The following is an 18,603-nucleotide window of genomic DNA, read 5'->3' on the forward strand; positions in this document are numbered from 1 at the left end:
TATCTGGGTCGATGATCTGGCATGTCTTGCAGAGGAAGCCTCCGAAAGCTTGTGATTTTCAAATAAAATTGTTGGACTATAACCTGGTGTTGTAAGATTGTTTACATTTGTCAACCCCAGTCCATCACCGGCATCTCCACATCATGGCTACCACAAACTGCCGGCTCACAGTGGAAAGGATATCCAAGAAGATCGCGCATATAGACACAGACATCAAGTTTTTACAGAGCTGCAAGAAAGCAGACAAGATCCCGAAAGGACTACAGATCACGAACCCACTCAAGTCCACATACAACTCGGATTACGCTGAGAGACTCTGCCGTCGTACCTCTCGCACACTCCGCAACCATCTCGTACACCAACTCTACAGCAGACGCCGCTACCTCGAAACCAAGATAGAGTCCATACTCTCAACCTGTACTCAGGACGCAGCAGACCAGCTACGAGACACCGCCAAACAGACGAGGCAACGGAACTACGCTACCTACATGAAAACCAAGAGCAGGAAGCTTGAGAAACTCGGCATCACCACCAGCATCAACCATGCTTCCCCGGTACCACGGTTGCAACCACAGGGAAGTCTATCGTCAATTTGTCCGACCACACCCTTCAACCAGACGAAATCGAGGTTCTCAGCCGAGGGCTCAATTTCTGCCCCACTACCAAAATGGACCCCATTGGTCTCGCGGCGGACACAGAGGAATTCATCAGGAGAATGAGGCTCCGGGAATTCTTCCACAAATCCCAAGATTTCAGCAGCGAACCCATTGAGACAATCAACGATCCGGAACAGCAGAGGGATCCGCGGTACAGCAACCGAAGAGGAAAGAGTCAAACTGGACTCCTCCGGAGGGTCGCTGCCCTAAGCTTGACATGTATGCTCAAGCTGTCAGGAAATGCGTCAATGCCAGATTCATCAGCCGCACTCACAAGACAGTCCAGAATGTCACCCGAGCACAACGCAACGCCATCAACGCTCTCAAGACCAACCGCAACATCGTCATCAAACCAGCGGACAAAGGAGGAGCCATCGTCATACAGAACAGAACGGACTATTGCAAAGAAGCATACCGACAACTGGACAACCAGGAACGCTACAGACGGTTACCCGCAGATCCGACCAAAGAACACACCCACCGGCTCAACAAACTGATCAAGACCTTCGATCCAGACCTTCAAAGCATCCTACACGCTCTCATCCCACGTACTCCCCGCGTGAGACTTCTACTGCCTCCCAAAGATACACAAAGCCAACACACTCGGACGTCCTATCGTATCAGGCAACGGAACCCTGTGTGAGAACCTCTCTGGATACGTCGAGGGCATCCTGAAACCCATCGTACAGGGAACCCCCAGCTTCTGTCGCAACACTACAGACTTCCTACATAAACTCAGTACCCACGGACCAGTTGAACCAGGAACACTTCTCACCACGATGGACGTCTCGGCACTCTACACCAGTATCCCCCACAATGACGGCATCGCTGCAACAGCATCAATACTCAACACCAACAACAACCAATCTCCAGACGCCATCCTACAACTCATCCGCTTCATCCTGGATCACAATGTCTTCACCCTCGATAACCAGTTCTTTACCCAAACACACGGAACAGCCATGGGGAACAAATTCGCACCCCAATACACCAACATTTTCATGCACAAGTTCGAGCAGGACTTCTTCACTGCACAGAACCTCCAACCAACGCTATACATCAGATACATCGACGACCCACGGCGAAGAATCACTAAAGAGACTACACGATAACATCAACAAGTTCCATCCCACCATCAAGCTCACCATGGACTACTCCTCAGAATCGGTTTCTTTCTTGGACACACAAATCTCCATCAAAGACGGGCACCTCGGTACCTCACTCTACCGCAAGCCCATGGACAACCTCACGATGCTCCACTTTTCCAGCTTCCACCCTAACCACGTCAAAGAGGCCATCCCCTATGGACAGGCCCTGCGAATACACAGGATCTGCTCAGACGAGGAGGAACGCGATGAACACCTACAGACGCTGAAAGATGCCCTCGTAAGAATGGGATATGACGCTCGACTCGTCGATCGACAGTTCCGACGGGCCACAGCGAAAAATCGCATAGACCTCCTCAGAAGACTAACACGGGACACAACCAACGGAGTACCCTTCGTGGTCTAGTACTTCCCCGAAGCGGAGAAACTACGCCGTGTTCTCCGCAGCCTTCAACATGTCATCGATGACAGCGAACACCTCGCTAAGGCCATCCCCACACCTCCACTACTCGCCTTTAAACAGCCACCCAACCTCAAACAGACCATCGTTTGCAGCAAATTACCCAGCTTTCAGGAGAACAGCGTCCACAACACCACACAACCCTGCCACAGCAACCTCTGCAAGACATGCCAGATCATCGACACAGATACCACCATCACGCGAGAGGACACCACCCACCAGGTACATGGTTCATACTCCTGTAACTCGGCCAACGTTGTCTACCTCATACGTTGCAGGAAAGGATGCCCCGGAGCATGGTACATTGGCGAGACCGTGCAGACACTGCAACAACGGATGAACGGACACCGCGCAACAATCGCCAGACAGGAGGGTTCCCTCCCAGTCGGGGAACACTTCAGCAGTCAAGGACATTCAGCCACCGATCTCCGGGTAAGCGTACTCCAAGGCAGCCTTCGAGACACACGACAACGCAAAATCGTTGAGCAGAAATTGATAGCCAAGTTCCGCACCCATGAGGACGGCCTCAACCGGGATCTTGGGTTCATGTCACGCTACACGTAACCCCACCAGCGAATAAAAGTTATCTGTCTTTAATTCAACGGTTCATTTTCAGTCTTTCTCTTCCTTTCGGATGTTTCTCCCTCTCTCTCTCTCTCTCTTTTGTGTTCTGGCCGTTTGTATATTCAGTGGTCCTGTAGGTAACACCTCTCTGTCTGAACACTTTGATTGCCTTGACAACGGGCAGTTGGAAAGATTATCTGTAATCACCAGGTATTGTTCTCTGAATATAAATGCGAAACGTTCAAGGATTTCCTGACATTCACCTGACGAAGGAGGAAGCCTCCGAAAGCTTGTGATTTTCAAATAAAATTGTTGGACTATAACCTGGTGTTGTAAGATTGTTTACATTTATATAGCGCCTTTAACGTAGCAACACGTCCCAAAGCGCTTCACGAGTGTTATCAAACAAAATTTGACACCAACCCACGTCAGATATCAGGACAGCAGGCAAAAGCTTGGTCAAAGAGGTGGGTTTTAAAAAGCATCTTGAAGGAAGAGAGGCAGAGAGGATTAGGGAGGGAATTCCTAAGACATGGTCACGCGATGAAAATCTGGGATGTGCAAGTGGACAATCAGAGATCTCTGAGGGTTGCAGAGCTGGAGGAGGTTACAGAGATAGGGAGGGACGAGGCCATGGAGAGATTTTAAAACGAGGATGAGAATTTAAGATCAACGCATTGCCAGACCAGGAGCCATTGTAGGCCAGTGAGTACAGGGGTTATGGGTGAATGGGACTTGGTGCAAGTTAGGATACAGGCAGCAGAGTTTTGGATGAACTCCAGTTTATGGATGGTAGAAGGTGGGAGGCCGGCCAGGAGAGCATTGGAATAATCAAGTCTAAAGGTAACAAAGGCAGGGATGAGGGTTTCAGCAGATGAGCTGAGGCGGGGCGGCGACGGGCGATGCTATGGAGGTGGAAGTAGGCGGTCTTGGTGATGGAGCAGATATGGGGTCGGGGTTAAATAGGAAGCCAAGTTTGCGAACGGTCTGGTTCAGCCTCAGACTGGCCAGGAGAGGGATGAAGTTGGTGGCTAGGGAACAGAGTTTGATGCCAATAGCCTTTTTTTCCGACTCAAATGTGGCCAGTCTCTACCTCCTCCCCATACCTTTACCACCTTGACGCTTGACTTTTCTTCAACGCTCACCTTGCTGGCCCTTCCTGTGTTCACGTTCCACAAATTTCAACATGCTCAAACCCCTTCCTGCACACCCATCTCCTCTGTCCTTACCAAGCTCCAGCAAATTGATTTGAAGATCCACTTACTTTTCAAATCCTTTCATAGATTCACATCACCCTACCTCTGTGATATCTTCTACCTCTGTGCATTTGCAGCTGAAAGGTTCTTCATCCTGTTCACCCTCTGCTCCACCAATTTTGAGTGTTCTTTGTCATTACTTTCCTTCTGTTTGGAACACCCTCCCTAAAAACCAGCACTTGTCTTCTCCCTTCCTCCCTCCCTGCTTACAATGAACCATTCTTTGTGCTTTCACATAAAATTGTTCAAGTCCAGGAATCACTGGTGCAATGTCCCTTTAAGACATTTCTTGATACCGATGTTAAGATTCTCATTCATGTACTGCTCCACTACTTCCCAGGAGTAGTTAGTTGCCACTTTCAGATACTCTGCTGTGGACCTGCAGTGGTCAAAAACTTAAAGTTTTTGCATTTAAATTAAATTTAATAAAGCTCTGCCTCTGCCGGTGTTAGTGTTTAATCCACTCCAAACATCAGCATTTTCAGCACTGGTTGGACACGCTGCTTATTAGCAGAACACAATATGGATGCTAATCATAGAATCTTACAACACAGGAATCGTTCAGCCCATCATGCCTGTGTCGGCTCTTTGAAAGAGCTATCCAATTAGTCCCACTCCTCTGCTCTTTCTCCATAGCCCTGCAAATCTTGCATTTTCATGTATTTATCCAATTTCCTTTTGAAAGTTACTACTGAATCTGCTTCCACCAGTGCATTCCAAATCATAACAACTCACAGCGTAAAAAAAATTCTCCTTATCTCTCCCCAGTTCTGTTGCCAGTTATCTTAAATCTGCGTCCTCTGGTTACTGACCCTCCTGCCAGTGGAAACAGTTTCTCATTATTTGCCCTATCAAGGGACTAGGTGTAGTGCTGGGAAATGATCTTCAAACTATGCTAGGTGGGATAGGGCCAGATAGCCTGAAGGTAACTCAGTCCAAGCTTAGAACCAATTGCCATGACAGCAGCATCCAACCAGAACTCTGCTCTATCAAGTTTCACAGCATCTGTCCCTCTTGATTTAGTGAAGCCCACTCGCGGAGTCCAACCTATGTCGATTTTCAGCAAATCTTTATCTCTGCTTACTAGCAATTGGCACCAGACAAGGACACTGGGCAAAAAGTTATTAAAGATGACAAAGCAGAAAAACTGATACAAGGGGCTCGATGTTAGCAGGGCTGCGGGTTCGTGGCGGGGGGGCTATTGGGCACGTGGGTAACGCGCCCAATGAAATTAGTCTGCCCCCCCCCCCCATCGCAGCCTAATTGGATCCACTTACCTGGTCTTCCGGGTTCCCCACTGCTGATCTGCGCATGTGCAGTAAGGTCTGTCAGCTGGAGGAGCTCTATTTAAAGGGGCAGTCCTCCACTGACAGATGCTGCAACAAAGAGGAAAAATTACAGCATGGAGCAGCCCAGGGGGAAGGCTGCTCCCAGTTTAATGATGCCTCATTCCAGGTATCAATACATGGGGTGAGGAGGAGGGGGAGGACAGGGATCTTCACCCCCCCCCCCCCCCGGCGGGCGGGAGGAAGCAGCCTGCTCTGCCACCAGGAAGGCCTGGCTCGAGGTGGCAGAGGAGGTCACCTGCACCACCAGCATATCGCCCACCTGCATACAGTGCAGGAGGCGCTCCAATGACCTAAGTAGGTCAGCCAAAGTGAGTACACTTACTCATTCCCCTACACTCCATCTGTCACATCACCGCCCCCGCCCCACATCTCCTTCTGCACTGCCAACACTACTGTCACATCACCCCTCATACCCACTCAAAGCTCATCCTCATCTTACCTGCACTTACTCACCTCGCCAGTACTCATCCCGCCACTACCACTCAACCCAATCCTTATACAATCTCATGGCTTTATCTCATACTCACCCTCTCGTGCATCTCTTTCACAGTCAGCCTCACTCAACCTGCCACTACCTGTGCTGCAGCCACAGGGCATGCATCACATACGTGCAGTAGGCAGCGTAAGGCAAACGTGTCGTGAGCATGAAGGGGATGCACAAGGGTGTTTGAGGGTTTGTCATGGTTGTTACTTATATTGAATTTCTGACCAACTCACATTACATATATTGGCACCACTACTGCCACGTCTTTGTGAATCTTGTCTGGTTTGTGCAATAATGCCCTTTCCTGAGGATCACAATGAAGACCCACAACTGATGACACCCATTGTGTCACTGCAGAGTGGTGTAGGTGTATTTGCAGGGCTCTTTTGTGGAGACGTCGGCTATGTCCCCGGTGGCATCCTGGAAGGATGCGGAGGAGAAGTTGTTGAGGGCAGTGGTGACTTTGACAGCGACAGGTAAGAAGATGGTGCTCGGGCCAACCGGGAGCAGCTCAGCATGAAGGAGGCTGCAGATGTCCACGACTACATGTCGAGTGACTTTGAGCCTCCGTGTGCACTGCTGCGCGGAGAGGTCCAGGAAGCTAAGCCTCTGTCTGTGGACCCTGTGGCGAGGGTAGTGCCCTCTGCGACACATCTCTCTCTGCGGTTGCCCTCCCTCCTGCTGTGCAGGTGGATGTGTCACAGCACTCTGTTGTGGAGCTCCACGTGTCAGAGGTGGACGGCGAGGCTGGTGATGCTGTTCGCCCTCCAAGGAGGTCATGACTGCAGCTACAGCGGCCCCCATCCGGAAGATGTACATCTGAGGGGGTCCGCAAGGTAGGTACATGTCTCTGGACCCCGGGGGTAAGTGTGCAAGTTGGTGAATTTTCTTGTCAGGAGGAGGGTGGTGGAGGCCAAACTTTGTCTCCCCACCCCCCACCTGTCAAATGGACCTTTGCAGCTGCCACAGGCTGACAGCTGCAACACGTCCAATTCAACTGGGAGTGTTTCCCTCAGTATGGGAAACAGTCCCAGTTGTCTATAAAATCCCACCCCTCCTCACATATTCACTTAATCAGGTCTGTTAATGACCTGAAATACCTACGTAAATACTTTTAAGTGGCATCCCGCTGGCTTTAATTGCCTGCGGGATTCCCACCTGCGCGCGCACGCCGGCGCGTCTGTGGGGAACCCGGAAGTGGGCGGGTTGGAGCCGGGCTCCGAACCCGCTCCGGGATTCCCCAATTTTCGGAGCCCCCCCCCGCCAGGAACGCACCCGATAGCGAGTGCTAAAATGAAGTCCAAGGTGTTTGGAGCTTCATCAGTGAAGGCACATTAGTTTCCAATAAAAAATAGATTGAAAAGCTCAACCAAAAAACAAGTAATTTCCTCTAATACCATGAACAATCTTCTAACACCAGCAAAACCTCTTCCACAATAAGCTGGTTTTAATTTAAAGAACTGAACATTATTAGTGGTCCAACGTTTCCACAAAATAAAAGAACAGCCTTGAAATTTCTTCTGGTGAATTAAAATGGTACTGTTCTGTTCAACATTCTCCTTATTTAGTGTTTGAAATTAATAGACCATAAGCTTTAATTTCAGCTTCTCTTCACAACTGTAATGAAAATGTTGTTACAAATGGATCTCTACATGCAGACATTTAAGGTGGTACTTGCCAAGTTCAGATATCTCCTAGTATTGCTGACTTAATGAGTAAGAGAGTTCTTTTAAGTTTGAGACAATGTAATAATTACTACTGTTTTATTAACCAATGTGTTTAGTTGCCACGAGCATGCAGTGTAATATGTATGTTGACCACCTTCAAAGAGTTTACTCTATATCACAAGTGAATTAACATGCAGAAGGACTTACAACTAAACAATTTTAAAAAGCGTGTGTTGGGAGGGCGAGGGAGTAAATTAATACAGGATTAAAAATACCAAATATGTCTTGAGTGAAGACCGAGTTTATCAAGTGAGTAGCTGAGCTATACAGACAAAAAACGGATTAGACTTTTGCCAAATAAATATACAGACTAGGAATGACTCTGGTTCGATCGCTGATTTGTGCTGAGTTAGATGATCTCTGGCAGGGCAGTTGGAGGCCTTGGTATCCCAGGTTAGGGAAGGTAGAGTCAGGGTTCCTGCTGCTGTTTGCTATTCAGCAACTCCTGCTGGAAATATAGATGTGCAAGGACAGGATTTGGCACACTTGTGATTCCCCAGTCAAATAGCCTGCCAACACTCACTGTCAAGGCTCCCTCATGAATATCGGTCCCTTGGGTCAAGGTTCCAGAACCGTACCCTGGCAAGAAATCAATCCTTGGCATTAAAAAAAGAGGAAAAATGACTACCCAATATAAATGAAATAAATGGAGCAAATTCTACAAGTATTAGCTAACACTAACTAGTTTCCTGTGAAAACAATTTTTTTCTTCCAACCTGCAGCTCTCAACATCGGAATTGCTAGATGAAAAAAGATCAAGGTCCATCTAGTTCACCTTCCACTATCCTGGTAGTCACATGATAACAATAATGGAGTTGTTGACTATTACTTACATGATTTCCATTTGGTGGCTCTCATAGGTTGCCTGATGTACTCAAGCAGGTGCAGTAACGACCATACATTACTACATATTTGAAGTTGAATTGCATATTTGATGTTATTATTCCAAGATCCACATAAAAAACGTTTCATGTGTGTTGTGTGTAGAAAGTCCTCATGTGTACAAAATCTACCCCTTAAGTGAAAGCACAGGAGTTTGTTATACCCAAAAGGATTAGCCAAATAAATGTAAAATACAGCCATTTTATTAATTACAATTTTTGTAATTGTCAGAAAGCAAACTTTGCACATTCAACTAGAAGCAATTTAGTGTTTGAACTTTGCTCGTTTTAATTCAAACTCATTGATAAGCAAGGCTGCGCACAAACTCAATTTGAAACCAAACCAAAAAGCATTCCGCCACGCTATTATGTATACACACATGTTTTTTCTGTTAATCATTACAAACAATTCTGAATTATTGTTAAATATACTGACTGTGAAACCCATTTCCATATTACATTTTTTTCCTTGGAAAAAAAGGGGAGAAACAAGAGAAAATAAATAGCATTTCTATCCAGTTTTATTACCTGAATAAAGCTTTTCTAATTATCAAACCAAGTTTCCCCTGTCCAAAATGCCATTCAGTATACAAGACCTGGATTGCACCAACAGGACACCGTGAACCAGAAGCTGTTGTTTAAGGTTGCTACTGGCTGACTATGCCTCCCCAATTTCCTTCTCCCTTGAGAAGAAATTCTGGCTGCAATTCCAGAAAGTAGCTATTGCCTCAGATGAATCATCCAGAATGAACCCAAAGATGCTCAACGTTAGCGAACAGTTTGAGCTAGGAGCCCTGCCTGACTTATGCAGATTCTGAAGTGAACATTGGTGGATTCACCCAGGACTAAACTAACCGAGGTAGGCATGCCAAGCCAATACCAAAGATGGCATCAGTAATTCAAAGAAGAATTATATGCTACAGAACCAGCATAATGCTGTAGGAAAGTAAAGAACCAAAGCTAAAACCAAACCAAAGCTAAAACCAAACCAAACCAAGCATCTGATACTTTCAAAATCTCATTTCAGAGACACCACGGTGGGGGAGAAGGGATTATCTCTAACACTATCTTCCATATTTTAATACATTTATGCAGGACCAAGCAACTATCGTTAACCATTAAAAAAAGCATTGTAAATACATCAGTGCAAAAATTAAGTCTGTTCAGCATTCTTAATACTAATCAAAAGTGCACATTTTACTGCCCACCTGTGCAGATTTGTAGGTAAAGAGACTTGGCAAAATAATATGATTTACCCACAAGCAGGTACATTATAAATGCTGATTAAATTGGCCAGTACAAGATTGAGAAAACCATCAGTAAATAGTAACAGATTAATCAGAATAGAGTTTAAAACTCTCTCTCTACGAGATCGATGGCTGGCAGTTGAGTGAGGCTCACTCTAGAACTGTAACCTAACTCCACACATTCTGGCATCAAGCTCTTCGTCTAAGTGGAGTACATGTGGTTGTACACCTTATGTGCTGTACCAGCCTTGGTACTCTGAATCAGGTTTAATTTGTCCAGTCATTCAGTAGAGCTTTTTACATTCGTTCCCATCTCTCACAGCAATGGCTGGAATGTTTATTCACAAGAGTACATCAAATCAATGTGTGTTTTTCATGAAGTACAATTTCTCTAAGTCCCTGCAGCTCTGCAAAGTTGAGAGAGGTTAACGATTTGTATGGAAGTCTCCTAAAATCTAGGCAAATTATTGGATTCCCCCTATCAACTTCACAGAACTTCAAGGGCCACACAGAAGAAAGGCACTCTGTGGAAAAACATACAAAACCAGTTATAATTAAAAGGTTCATTATGTTTTACAGGTTAACTGGAAACCAGCATCAGTAAATTCTGACCTCTCAAACGCTTTATGGTTACTCAGATCTATCTGTGCTACTGTAATCCAGACCCACTTGGCAGGGAGATGGACAGCTGGTTTCACAGTCATGCCGATTTGAAGGCGTGCAAGTATAATCTGACAATGGAGTCAAGACTGAACTGCCCTGCTTAAATCCTCTGCTCCATCCTCTCTACGTACCACAGGCACCTGTCTCAGGACTTGTTCCACAGCAATTTGTTCTCTAAAATATGCATTGCACATATCAGGATTCTTTTCCATTGCAGACAGTGTACAGGTGTAAATTCTCTCAGCTGGCTGTCATACTGAAAGCAACTGAGGGAGCTCCACTACTCTGTGTACTCAGTCGACATTCCAGCTCCATTAATTCTTAGGTAAAGGCTGAAATACTATGTGCATAAAAGGGGAACGCAGTTTTAGTTCTTTGCAAGTCCTTTGGAATCAATACCTTCCATCTGGTCAGCTTATTAAATTTAGTCAATAGTACAGACATTGCTAAAACAGCATTTCTTATAGAAGAATTAAACAGATACAAAACCACCATTGCAAAGGACAATTTTTTTTTAAAACCAAGAACAGTACCATGGGAGACAAGGGGACTTGGTGTAATTGGACTCACCTTGAAAGAACAGGCATCACCTTTCCTTGTTTTCCATAAATTTTCATTTCATTATTTTTAAATTTCTGGGCTTCAGCATTTTGGATCTGATCAACTTACAGGTGTATTTTCCACTAACATTATTGAAAAATCGGTATGAGTAGGGAAATCTGTTTCATACTCTAACAACTTTATTGCTAACAATATCAAAAGGAGAAAAATATACCATGTGGTGAAAATCAAAGGCACCAGCCCACGTTACCCCAACTCTATTCCCTATTTTGTTAGTGTGTAACTTGATTTTGTATTTTTTTTAAATAAATGTTTCTGACTGGACTGCTCCTGTTGGAGCTTGCCACCCAGGAGCCACCTGAGCAAGTCCTCATCCACCCGAGCAAGCCCTCATCCACCCGAGCAAGCCCTCATCCACCCGAGCAAGCCCTCATCCACCCGAGCAACAAAGGAGGGTAAAATCTGCACTCCAGCATAATTCACTGTGCAATCCGACTGATACTTAGCAAAACTAAACCAAAAGAGATCTTGGCCAGCGTAGGATGGGAAGAAGGGAAAAAGGCGACTAGCAAATCCTGTACTTCAAAACAGTCAGCATCAGACACTTGAATAGATCCAAATCATACTACCAACAATTTGGGTTTCAATAAAACTTATTAACTAGACTTTTTTTTTTAAACAATCCTGACGAGTATAAAGTGCAGCATTCGAACAGGCAAGTTAACAGTTACCTACAAAAATAGCCGGCTTTTCTTCCACTGTACTGAAAATGTTTTATGCAGATGTCTAGTAGACAGCGTTATTGCCAAACATTTAAGATATGTCCATTTTAGGTTCTTCATTTCTTTCTTCTTTGGCTTCTTTAGTATTGTAGATCCTTAGGCCTGCACCTATACAATGCTGCAAGTAATGTTCGGCAACCTGTAGTGGATAGAAATGCAAAGCTAATACCCTGATGATAAAAGTGCACTGTTGACATTACAGCGAGGATAAAGGTGCAAAATCTGGACTGGGAGTGACCACTATCTGGAATAAACCTTTTTTTAATATCAGGTATTTTACTCATTTCAAAAGTTATTTTCTTACATGTTAGATCCCAACTATCATATCATACATTGACTTCAATGGAAATTAAAATTGGGAGAAAAAAAAAAGGCTGCCAATTCACTATCGCCCATTTTACACTGATGCACAAAGGCAAAATTCCCTCCCCTCCTGTCAGCTTGGTCCAGTGGTAGCACTCTCACTTGAGTCAGAAGACGGTGGGTTCAAGTCCCAATCAGGATGTGAGCACATAATGTGGCGACTCTGCAGTGCAGAACTGGGGGGAGTGCTATATTGTCAGAGGTTCCGTCTTTTGGATGAGAAGTTAAACCAAAACCCTATCCGCCTCTTCAGTGTGGCATAAAAAGATCCCATCGGATATTTGAAGAATGGGGGAGTCCTCCCAGTTTCCTGGCCACCATGTATCCTTCAGTCAACAGCTCCAGAACAAAATCATTGCTGGTTGTGGGATCTTGCTGTGCACGAATTGGCAGCCACGTCTGCCTATGAATATTGACTACACTTCAAAAGTAATTCATTGGCTGTGAAACACTTTGGGGCATCCTGAGGATGCGAAAGGCACTATATCAATGCAAGTTCGTTCTTTCTTTTTCCCCCCACCCACGCTGTGCCCCACTAATTGCGCTATGAATGAAGCAACTTAATTCCTCTCATTTTCTCTCCCTTATGGAAAGGGGGTTGGGAAACAAGGGAACAGAACGAAGGAGGAACTACTCATTTCTACTCAGTACCTCATCAAGCAACTCTAGATGAGTTCAGATGCTCATTATGTATGCCACAGTCGAATTACTCCAAGGCATATGGTGCCAACACACAAGAATGCCTTGAATTCAAGGACCTTACGGTAGCATAGTGGTTATGTTACTGGGCTAGTAATCCAGAGGCCTGGACTAAAATCCAGAGTCATGAGTTCAAATCCCACCACGGCAGCTGGCGAATTTAAATTCAATTAATTAATTAAATTTAATTAATTAAATAAAAATCTGGAATTAAAATACTAGTATCAGTAATGATGGCCATGAAACTACCGGATTGTCGTAAAAACCCATCTGGTTCACTAATGTCCTTTAGGGAAGGAAGCCTGCCGCCCTTACCCGGTCTGGCCAATATGTGACTCCAGACCCACAGCAATGTGGTTGATTCTTAATTGCCCTCTGAAATGGCCTAGCAAGCCACTCAGTTGTAAAATCTCGCTACGAAAAGTCATAATAAGAATAAAACCGGACGGACCACCCGGCATCGGACCACTAGGCACTGGACACGACAACGGCAAAACACCAAGCCCAGTCGACCCTGCAAGGTCCTCCTTACTAACATCTGGGGACTTGTGCCAAAATTGGGAGAGCTGTCCCACAGACTAGTCAAGCAACAGCCTGACATAGCCATACTCACAGAATCATATCTTTCAGCCAACGTCCCAGACTCTTCCATCACTTCCATCACCATCCCTGGGTATGTCCTGTCCCACCGGCAGGACAGACCCACCAGAGGTGGCGGTACAGTGATATACAGTCAGGAGGGAGTGGCCCTGGGAGTCCTCAACATTGACTCTGGACCCCATGAAATCTCATGGCATCAGGTCAAACATGGGCAAGGAAACCTCCTGCTGATTACCACCTACCGTCCTCCCTCAGCTGATGAATCAGTCCTCTTCCATGTTGAACACCACTTGGAGGAAGCACTGAGGGTAGCAAGGGCACAAAATGTACTCTGGGTGGGGGACTTCAATGTCCATCACCAAGAGTGGCTCGGTAGCACCACTACTGACCGAGCTGGCCGAGTCCTGAAGGACATAGCTGCTAGACTGGGCCTGCGGCAGGTGGTGAGCGAACCAACACGAGGGAAAAACTTACTTGACCTCGTCCTCACCAATCTACCTGTCGCAAATGCATCTGTCCATGACAGTATTGGTAGGAGTGACCACCGCACAGTCCTCGTGGAGATGAAATCCCGTCTTCGCACTGAGGACACCATCCAACGTGTTGTGTGGCACTACCACCGTGCTAAATGGGATAGATTCAGAACAGATCTAGCAGCTCAAAACTGGGCATCCATGAGGCGCTGTGGGCCATCAGCAGCAGCAGCAGAATTGTATTCCAGCACAATCTGTAACCTCATGGCCCGGCATATTCCTCACTCTACCATTACCAACAAGCCAGGGGATCAACCCTGGTTCAATGAGGAGTGTAGAAGAGCATGCCAGGAGCAGCACCAGGCGTACCTAAAAATGAGGTGCCAACCTGGTGAAGCTACAACTCAGGACTACATGCATGCTAAACAGCGGAAGCAACATGCTATAGACAGAGCTAAGCGATTCCACAACCAACGGATCAGATCAAAGCTCTGCAGTCCTGCCACATCCAGTCGTGAATGGTGGTGGACAATTAAACAGCTAACGGGAGGAGGAGGCTCTGCAAACATCCCCATTCTCAATGATGGCGGAGTCCAGCACGTGAGTGCAAAAGACAAGGCTGAAGCGTTTGCAACCATCTTCAGCCAGAAGTGCCGAGTGGATAATCCATCTCAGCCTCCTCCCGATATCCCCACCATCACGGAAGCCAGTCTTCGGCCAATTCGATTCACTCCATGTGATATCAAGAAACGGCTGAGTGCACTGGATACAGCAAAGGCTATGGGCCCTGACAACATCCCAGCTGTAGTGCTGAAGACTTGTGCTCCAGAACTAGCTGCGCCTCTAGCCAAGCTGTTCCAGTACAGCTACAACACTGGCATCCACCCGACAATGTGGAAAATTGCCCAGGTATGTCCTGTCCACAAAAAGCAGGACAAATCCAATCCGGCCAATTACCGCCCCATCAGTCTACTCTCAATCATCAGCAAAGTGATGGAAGGTGTCGTCGACAGTGCTATCAAGCGGCACTTACTCACCAATAACCTGCTCACCGATGCTCAGTTTGGGTTCTGCCAGGACCACTCGGCTCCAGACCTCATTACAGCCTTGGTCCAAACATGGACAAAAGAGCTGAATTCCAGAGTTGAGGTGAGAGTGACTGCCCTTGACATCAAGGCAGCATTTGACCGAGTGTGGCACCAAGGAGCCCTTGTAAAATTGAAGTCAATGGGAATCAGGGGGAAAACTCTCCAGTGGCTGGAGTCATACCTAGCAAAGGAAGATGGTAGTGGTTGTTGGAGGCCAATCATCTCAGCCCCAAGGCATTGCTGCAGGAGTTCCTCAGGGCAGTGTCCTAGGCCCAACCATCTTCAGCTGCTTCATCAATGACCTTCCCTCCATCATAAGGTCAGAAATGGGGATGTTCGCTGATGACTGCACAGTGTTCAGTTCCATTCGCAACCCCTCAGATAATGAAGCAGTCCGAGCCTGCATGCAGCAAGACCTGGACAACATCCAGGCTTGGGCTGATAAGTGGCAAGTAACATTCGCGCCAGATAAGTGCCAGGCAATGACCATCTCCAACAAGAGAGAGTCTAACCACCTCCCCTTGACATTCAACGGCATTACCATCGCCGAATCCCCCACCATCAACATCCTGGGGGTCACCATTGACCAGAAACTTAACTGGACCAGCCATATAAATACTGTGGCTACGAGAGCAGGTCAGAGGCTGGGTATTCTGCGGCGAGTGACTCACCTCCTGACTCCCCAAAGCCTTTCCACCATCTACAAGGCACAAGTCAGGAGTGTGATGGAATACTCTCCACTTGCCTGGATGAGTGCAGCTCCAACAACACTCAAGAAGCTCGACACCATCCAAGATAAAGCAGCCCGCTTGATTGGCACCCCATCCACCACCCTAAACATTCACTCCCTTCACCACCGGCGCACTGTGGCTGCAGTGTGCACCATCCACAGGATGCACTGCAGCAACTCGCCAAGGCTTCTTCGACAGCACCTCCCAAACCCGCGACCTCTACCACCTAGAAGGACAAGGGCAGCAGGCGCATGGGAACAACACCACCTGCACCTTCCCCTCCAAGTCACACACCATCCCGACTTGGAAATATATCGCCGTTCCTTCATTGTCGCTGGGTCAAAATCCTGGAAGTCCCTTCCTAACAGCACTGTGGGAGAACCGTCACCACACGGATTGCAGCGGTTCAAGAAGGCGGCTCACCACCACCTTCTCGAGGGCAATTAGGGATGGGCAATAAATGCCTGCCTTGCCAGCGACGCCCACATCCCGTGAACGAATAAAAAAAAAGATTTCCATTAAAAAATATATGGACAGAGTGGGCAGGATGTTCAGTATCTGCAACTTTCCCTGCCACTATCAGCTCATCTCCAACATGGAGGCAAACTGAATCCATGCTCCACACTAAAACAAAAGTAAAATACTGTAGATGCTGGAAAACACTCAGCAGGTCAGGCAGCATCTGCAGTGAGAGAAACTGAGTTAACGTTTCAGGTCAATGAGTTCTGATGAAAGGTCACTGACTTGAAACATTAACTCTTTCTCTTTCCACAGATGCTGCCCGACCCGACCTGTTTTCCAGCATTTTCTTCTTTTATTTCCGTATTCCACACTACTTGGCAATGCACATTGATGCTCCAGCATGTGATGCACCAAAGGCCTGCACTCAGATCAACTTGTGTCCAAATACACTGCTTTCCACTAGAATAAAAAGGGAGAGACTACAAACACCACTTACAAGTAGCAAACAGTATCATATCAAATATTTCAACATAGCATTTCCATCAATGGCCAATTTCTCAATCCTATTACACCAATAATTTATTCATAAATATCTGGAATGGATGAGAATTTCCAAAACAAATTATACAAAAAGAAATTATACTGTATAATGAATATCCAAGTATAGATGATGGGAGCTTATTAAATTAAGAGGATCCCTAACTTTAACAACAACGGCTTAATTCTATTTCACATAGCAGCATTACGCTGCAAGGCATAGTTTGGGATTATATGATATGCCATGGAAAGGAGAACAAGGTCAGCATTGTGCTCTCAGTCACACTGGGAGGAAGTGGATTCACCCACTGCAGCTCGAAAGGAGGTTAATTTCCTCCCAATACCCAAACGCCAGCTTAAATAAAAACACACACAGGCTGGGGGACTGGCTCCACTCCCACCTTCATGGGAAATAGTACAGTCCTTAGAAAGAAGATGGGAAGCAGGCAGGAGGCAAATCAGAAATAAAACAGGATCTTTTTAAACGTGATCAGAATTTATAAAAGAACTAACACCCATAAAACGTACCTGAGGGTTCATGTTGCTAAGCACGTTCTGGAGAAGGTGGACATCTTGCAACTGGAAACACCGTTTAAGCTCCTAGAAGGAAGATAGAAGTCATTATAAAAGGAGACTACAGGGCCGATTCCACAATTCCCATTTCCTGCAGGGAGCGGGGGATTGAGTTTATCGGATTGGAGAAAGTGTTGTGGCAATATCTCCGACTCACGCTCCCTGCAAGTGGGGCTCCTCGCTGGGAGCACAGAATTACCCCATGGCATTTCATTCCTAGGTCTGTAAAACTTTCATATCCAGCAATTATGGCTTCTAGAAGTGCAGTGCGAGTGATAAACTTGTAGGAAGTATCTGAGCGTTGAAGTAACACAGTTCACCTGTATTGTGCACCAAAACAATGTTAAATGAATGTGGCTAGTAACAATGGGGCTAACCAACTTAAATAGATTAACTTCCATTGGTTCTGCACCAGGAAGAATTGCTTTCCAGTTGGGAAAAATAGAACAAAATGGATGAACCCAAATGGTTGGTACAACAAAAGTGGAATTGTCAGCCAAGACAGGATAAAACTGAGGCAGTAAGTAAGCCACAGTGGGAAGTGGTAAAGGACACACACACACACACACACACACACACACACAAAGTGGAGGAAGGCGGAGTCCAGAGAAGAAAATAAATGAGAAAGTTGGACAACAAAGTGTTAAAGTAAAAAGATGCGCATGGCCCGAAACACTTATTTTGAATGCTGCAACCCTGAACATTCAATTTGCTGAATTCAGCATACACTAATTCATTTGCAGAAGTAAAATACACACTCATGAATATTAAATTTAATTACGAAAACGTCTTGCCTTGCAAACCTGCACCCAGATGGATGAAAGTGAACCTCATGTAATTTTTCAAGTGTGCAGGGTGCTTACCTGTGGCAAAGATTCGAACACTTCCATAGGATGCAGACCTCGAACATCCAGGTGATTCCGGTGCCGAGCCACTTTGTGCATTGTTACCGTCTCCGCAGCTTTTGCTTCCGCAAATTCTCGGACCCGTTGGATAAACGCTGCTAGTTCAGTGTTAAATGCTTCCATATATCCCTCATCAGCTATCTATGTGGGTGGGGGGGGGGGGGGGAAAGAGAAACAAAAAAAAATAAAAAGGTTACCTTTAGCCAAGTTAAATTTAATTATTTTAGGACCATATTGGGGAGTAGGTTGAGGCAGACATCATTGCATCTTTAAGGGAAGAGTAGATAAAGAGGAAGATAGAGCAGTGACATAAGAACATAAGAACATAAGAAATTGGAGCAGGAGTAGGCCAATCGGCCCCTCGAGCCTGCTCCGCCATTCAATAAGATCATGGCTGATCTGATCCCAACCACAAATCTAAAGAACACAAGAAGTC

General features: G+C 46.1%; 1 protein-coding gene across 1 annotated transcript in view; it reads right to left on the minus strand.

Annotated features, from left to right (window-relative positions):
- Positions 1–8,671: 8,671 nt before the first annotated feature.
- The window catches only part of LOC137321170 (hsp90 co-chaperone Cdc37-like 1), a 32,637-nt gene continuing 22,705 nt past the window's right edge, over positions 8,672–18,603 (minus strand). Inside the window, exons 6-8 of the mRNA XM_067983430.1 lie at positions 18,126–18,308; positions 17,218–17,289; positions 8,672–11,875 (exon numbers count right to left, since the gene is read on the minus strand). Coding sequence (XP_067839531.1) covers positions 11,768–11,875; positions 17,218–17,289; positions 18,126–18,308 — 363 coding nt within the window. The 3' untranslated portion in view covers positions 8,672–11,767. The remainder of the gene's footprint in view (positions 11,876–17,217; positions 17,290–18,125; positions 18,309–18,603) is intronic.

This window comes from Heptranchias perlo, chromosome 4 (assembly GCF_035084215.1).
Source record: "Heptranchias perlo isolate sHepPer1 chromosome 4, sHepPer1.hap1, whole genome shotgun sequence".
Lineage (NCBI taxonomy): Eukaryota > Metazoa > Chordata > Chondrichthyes > Hexanchiformes > Hexanchidae > Heptranchias > Heptranchias perlo.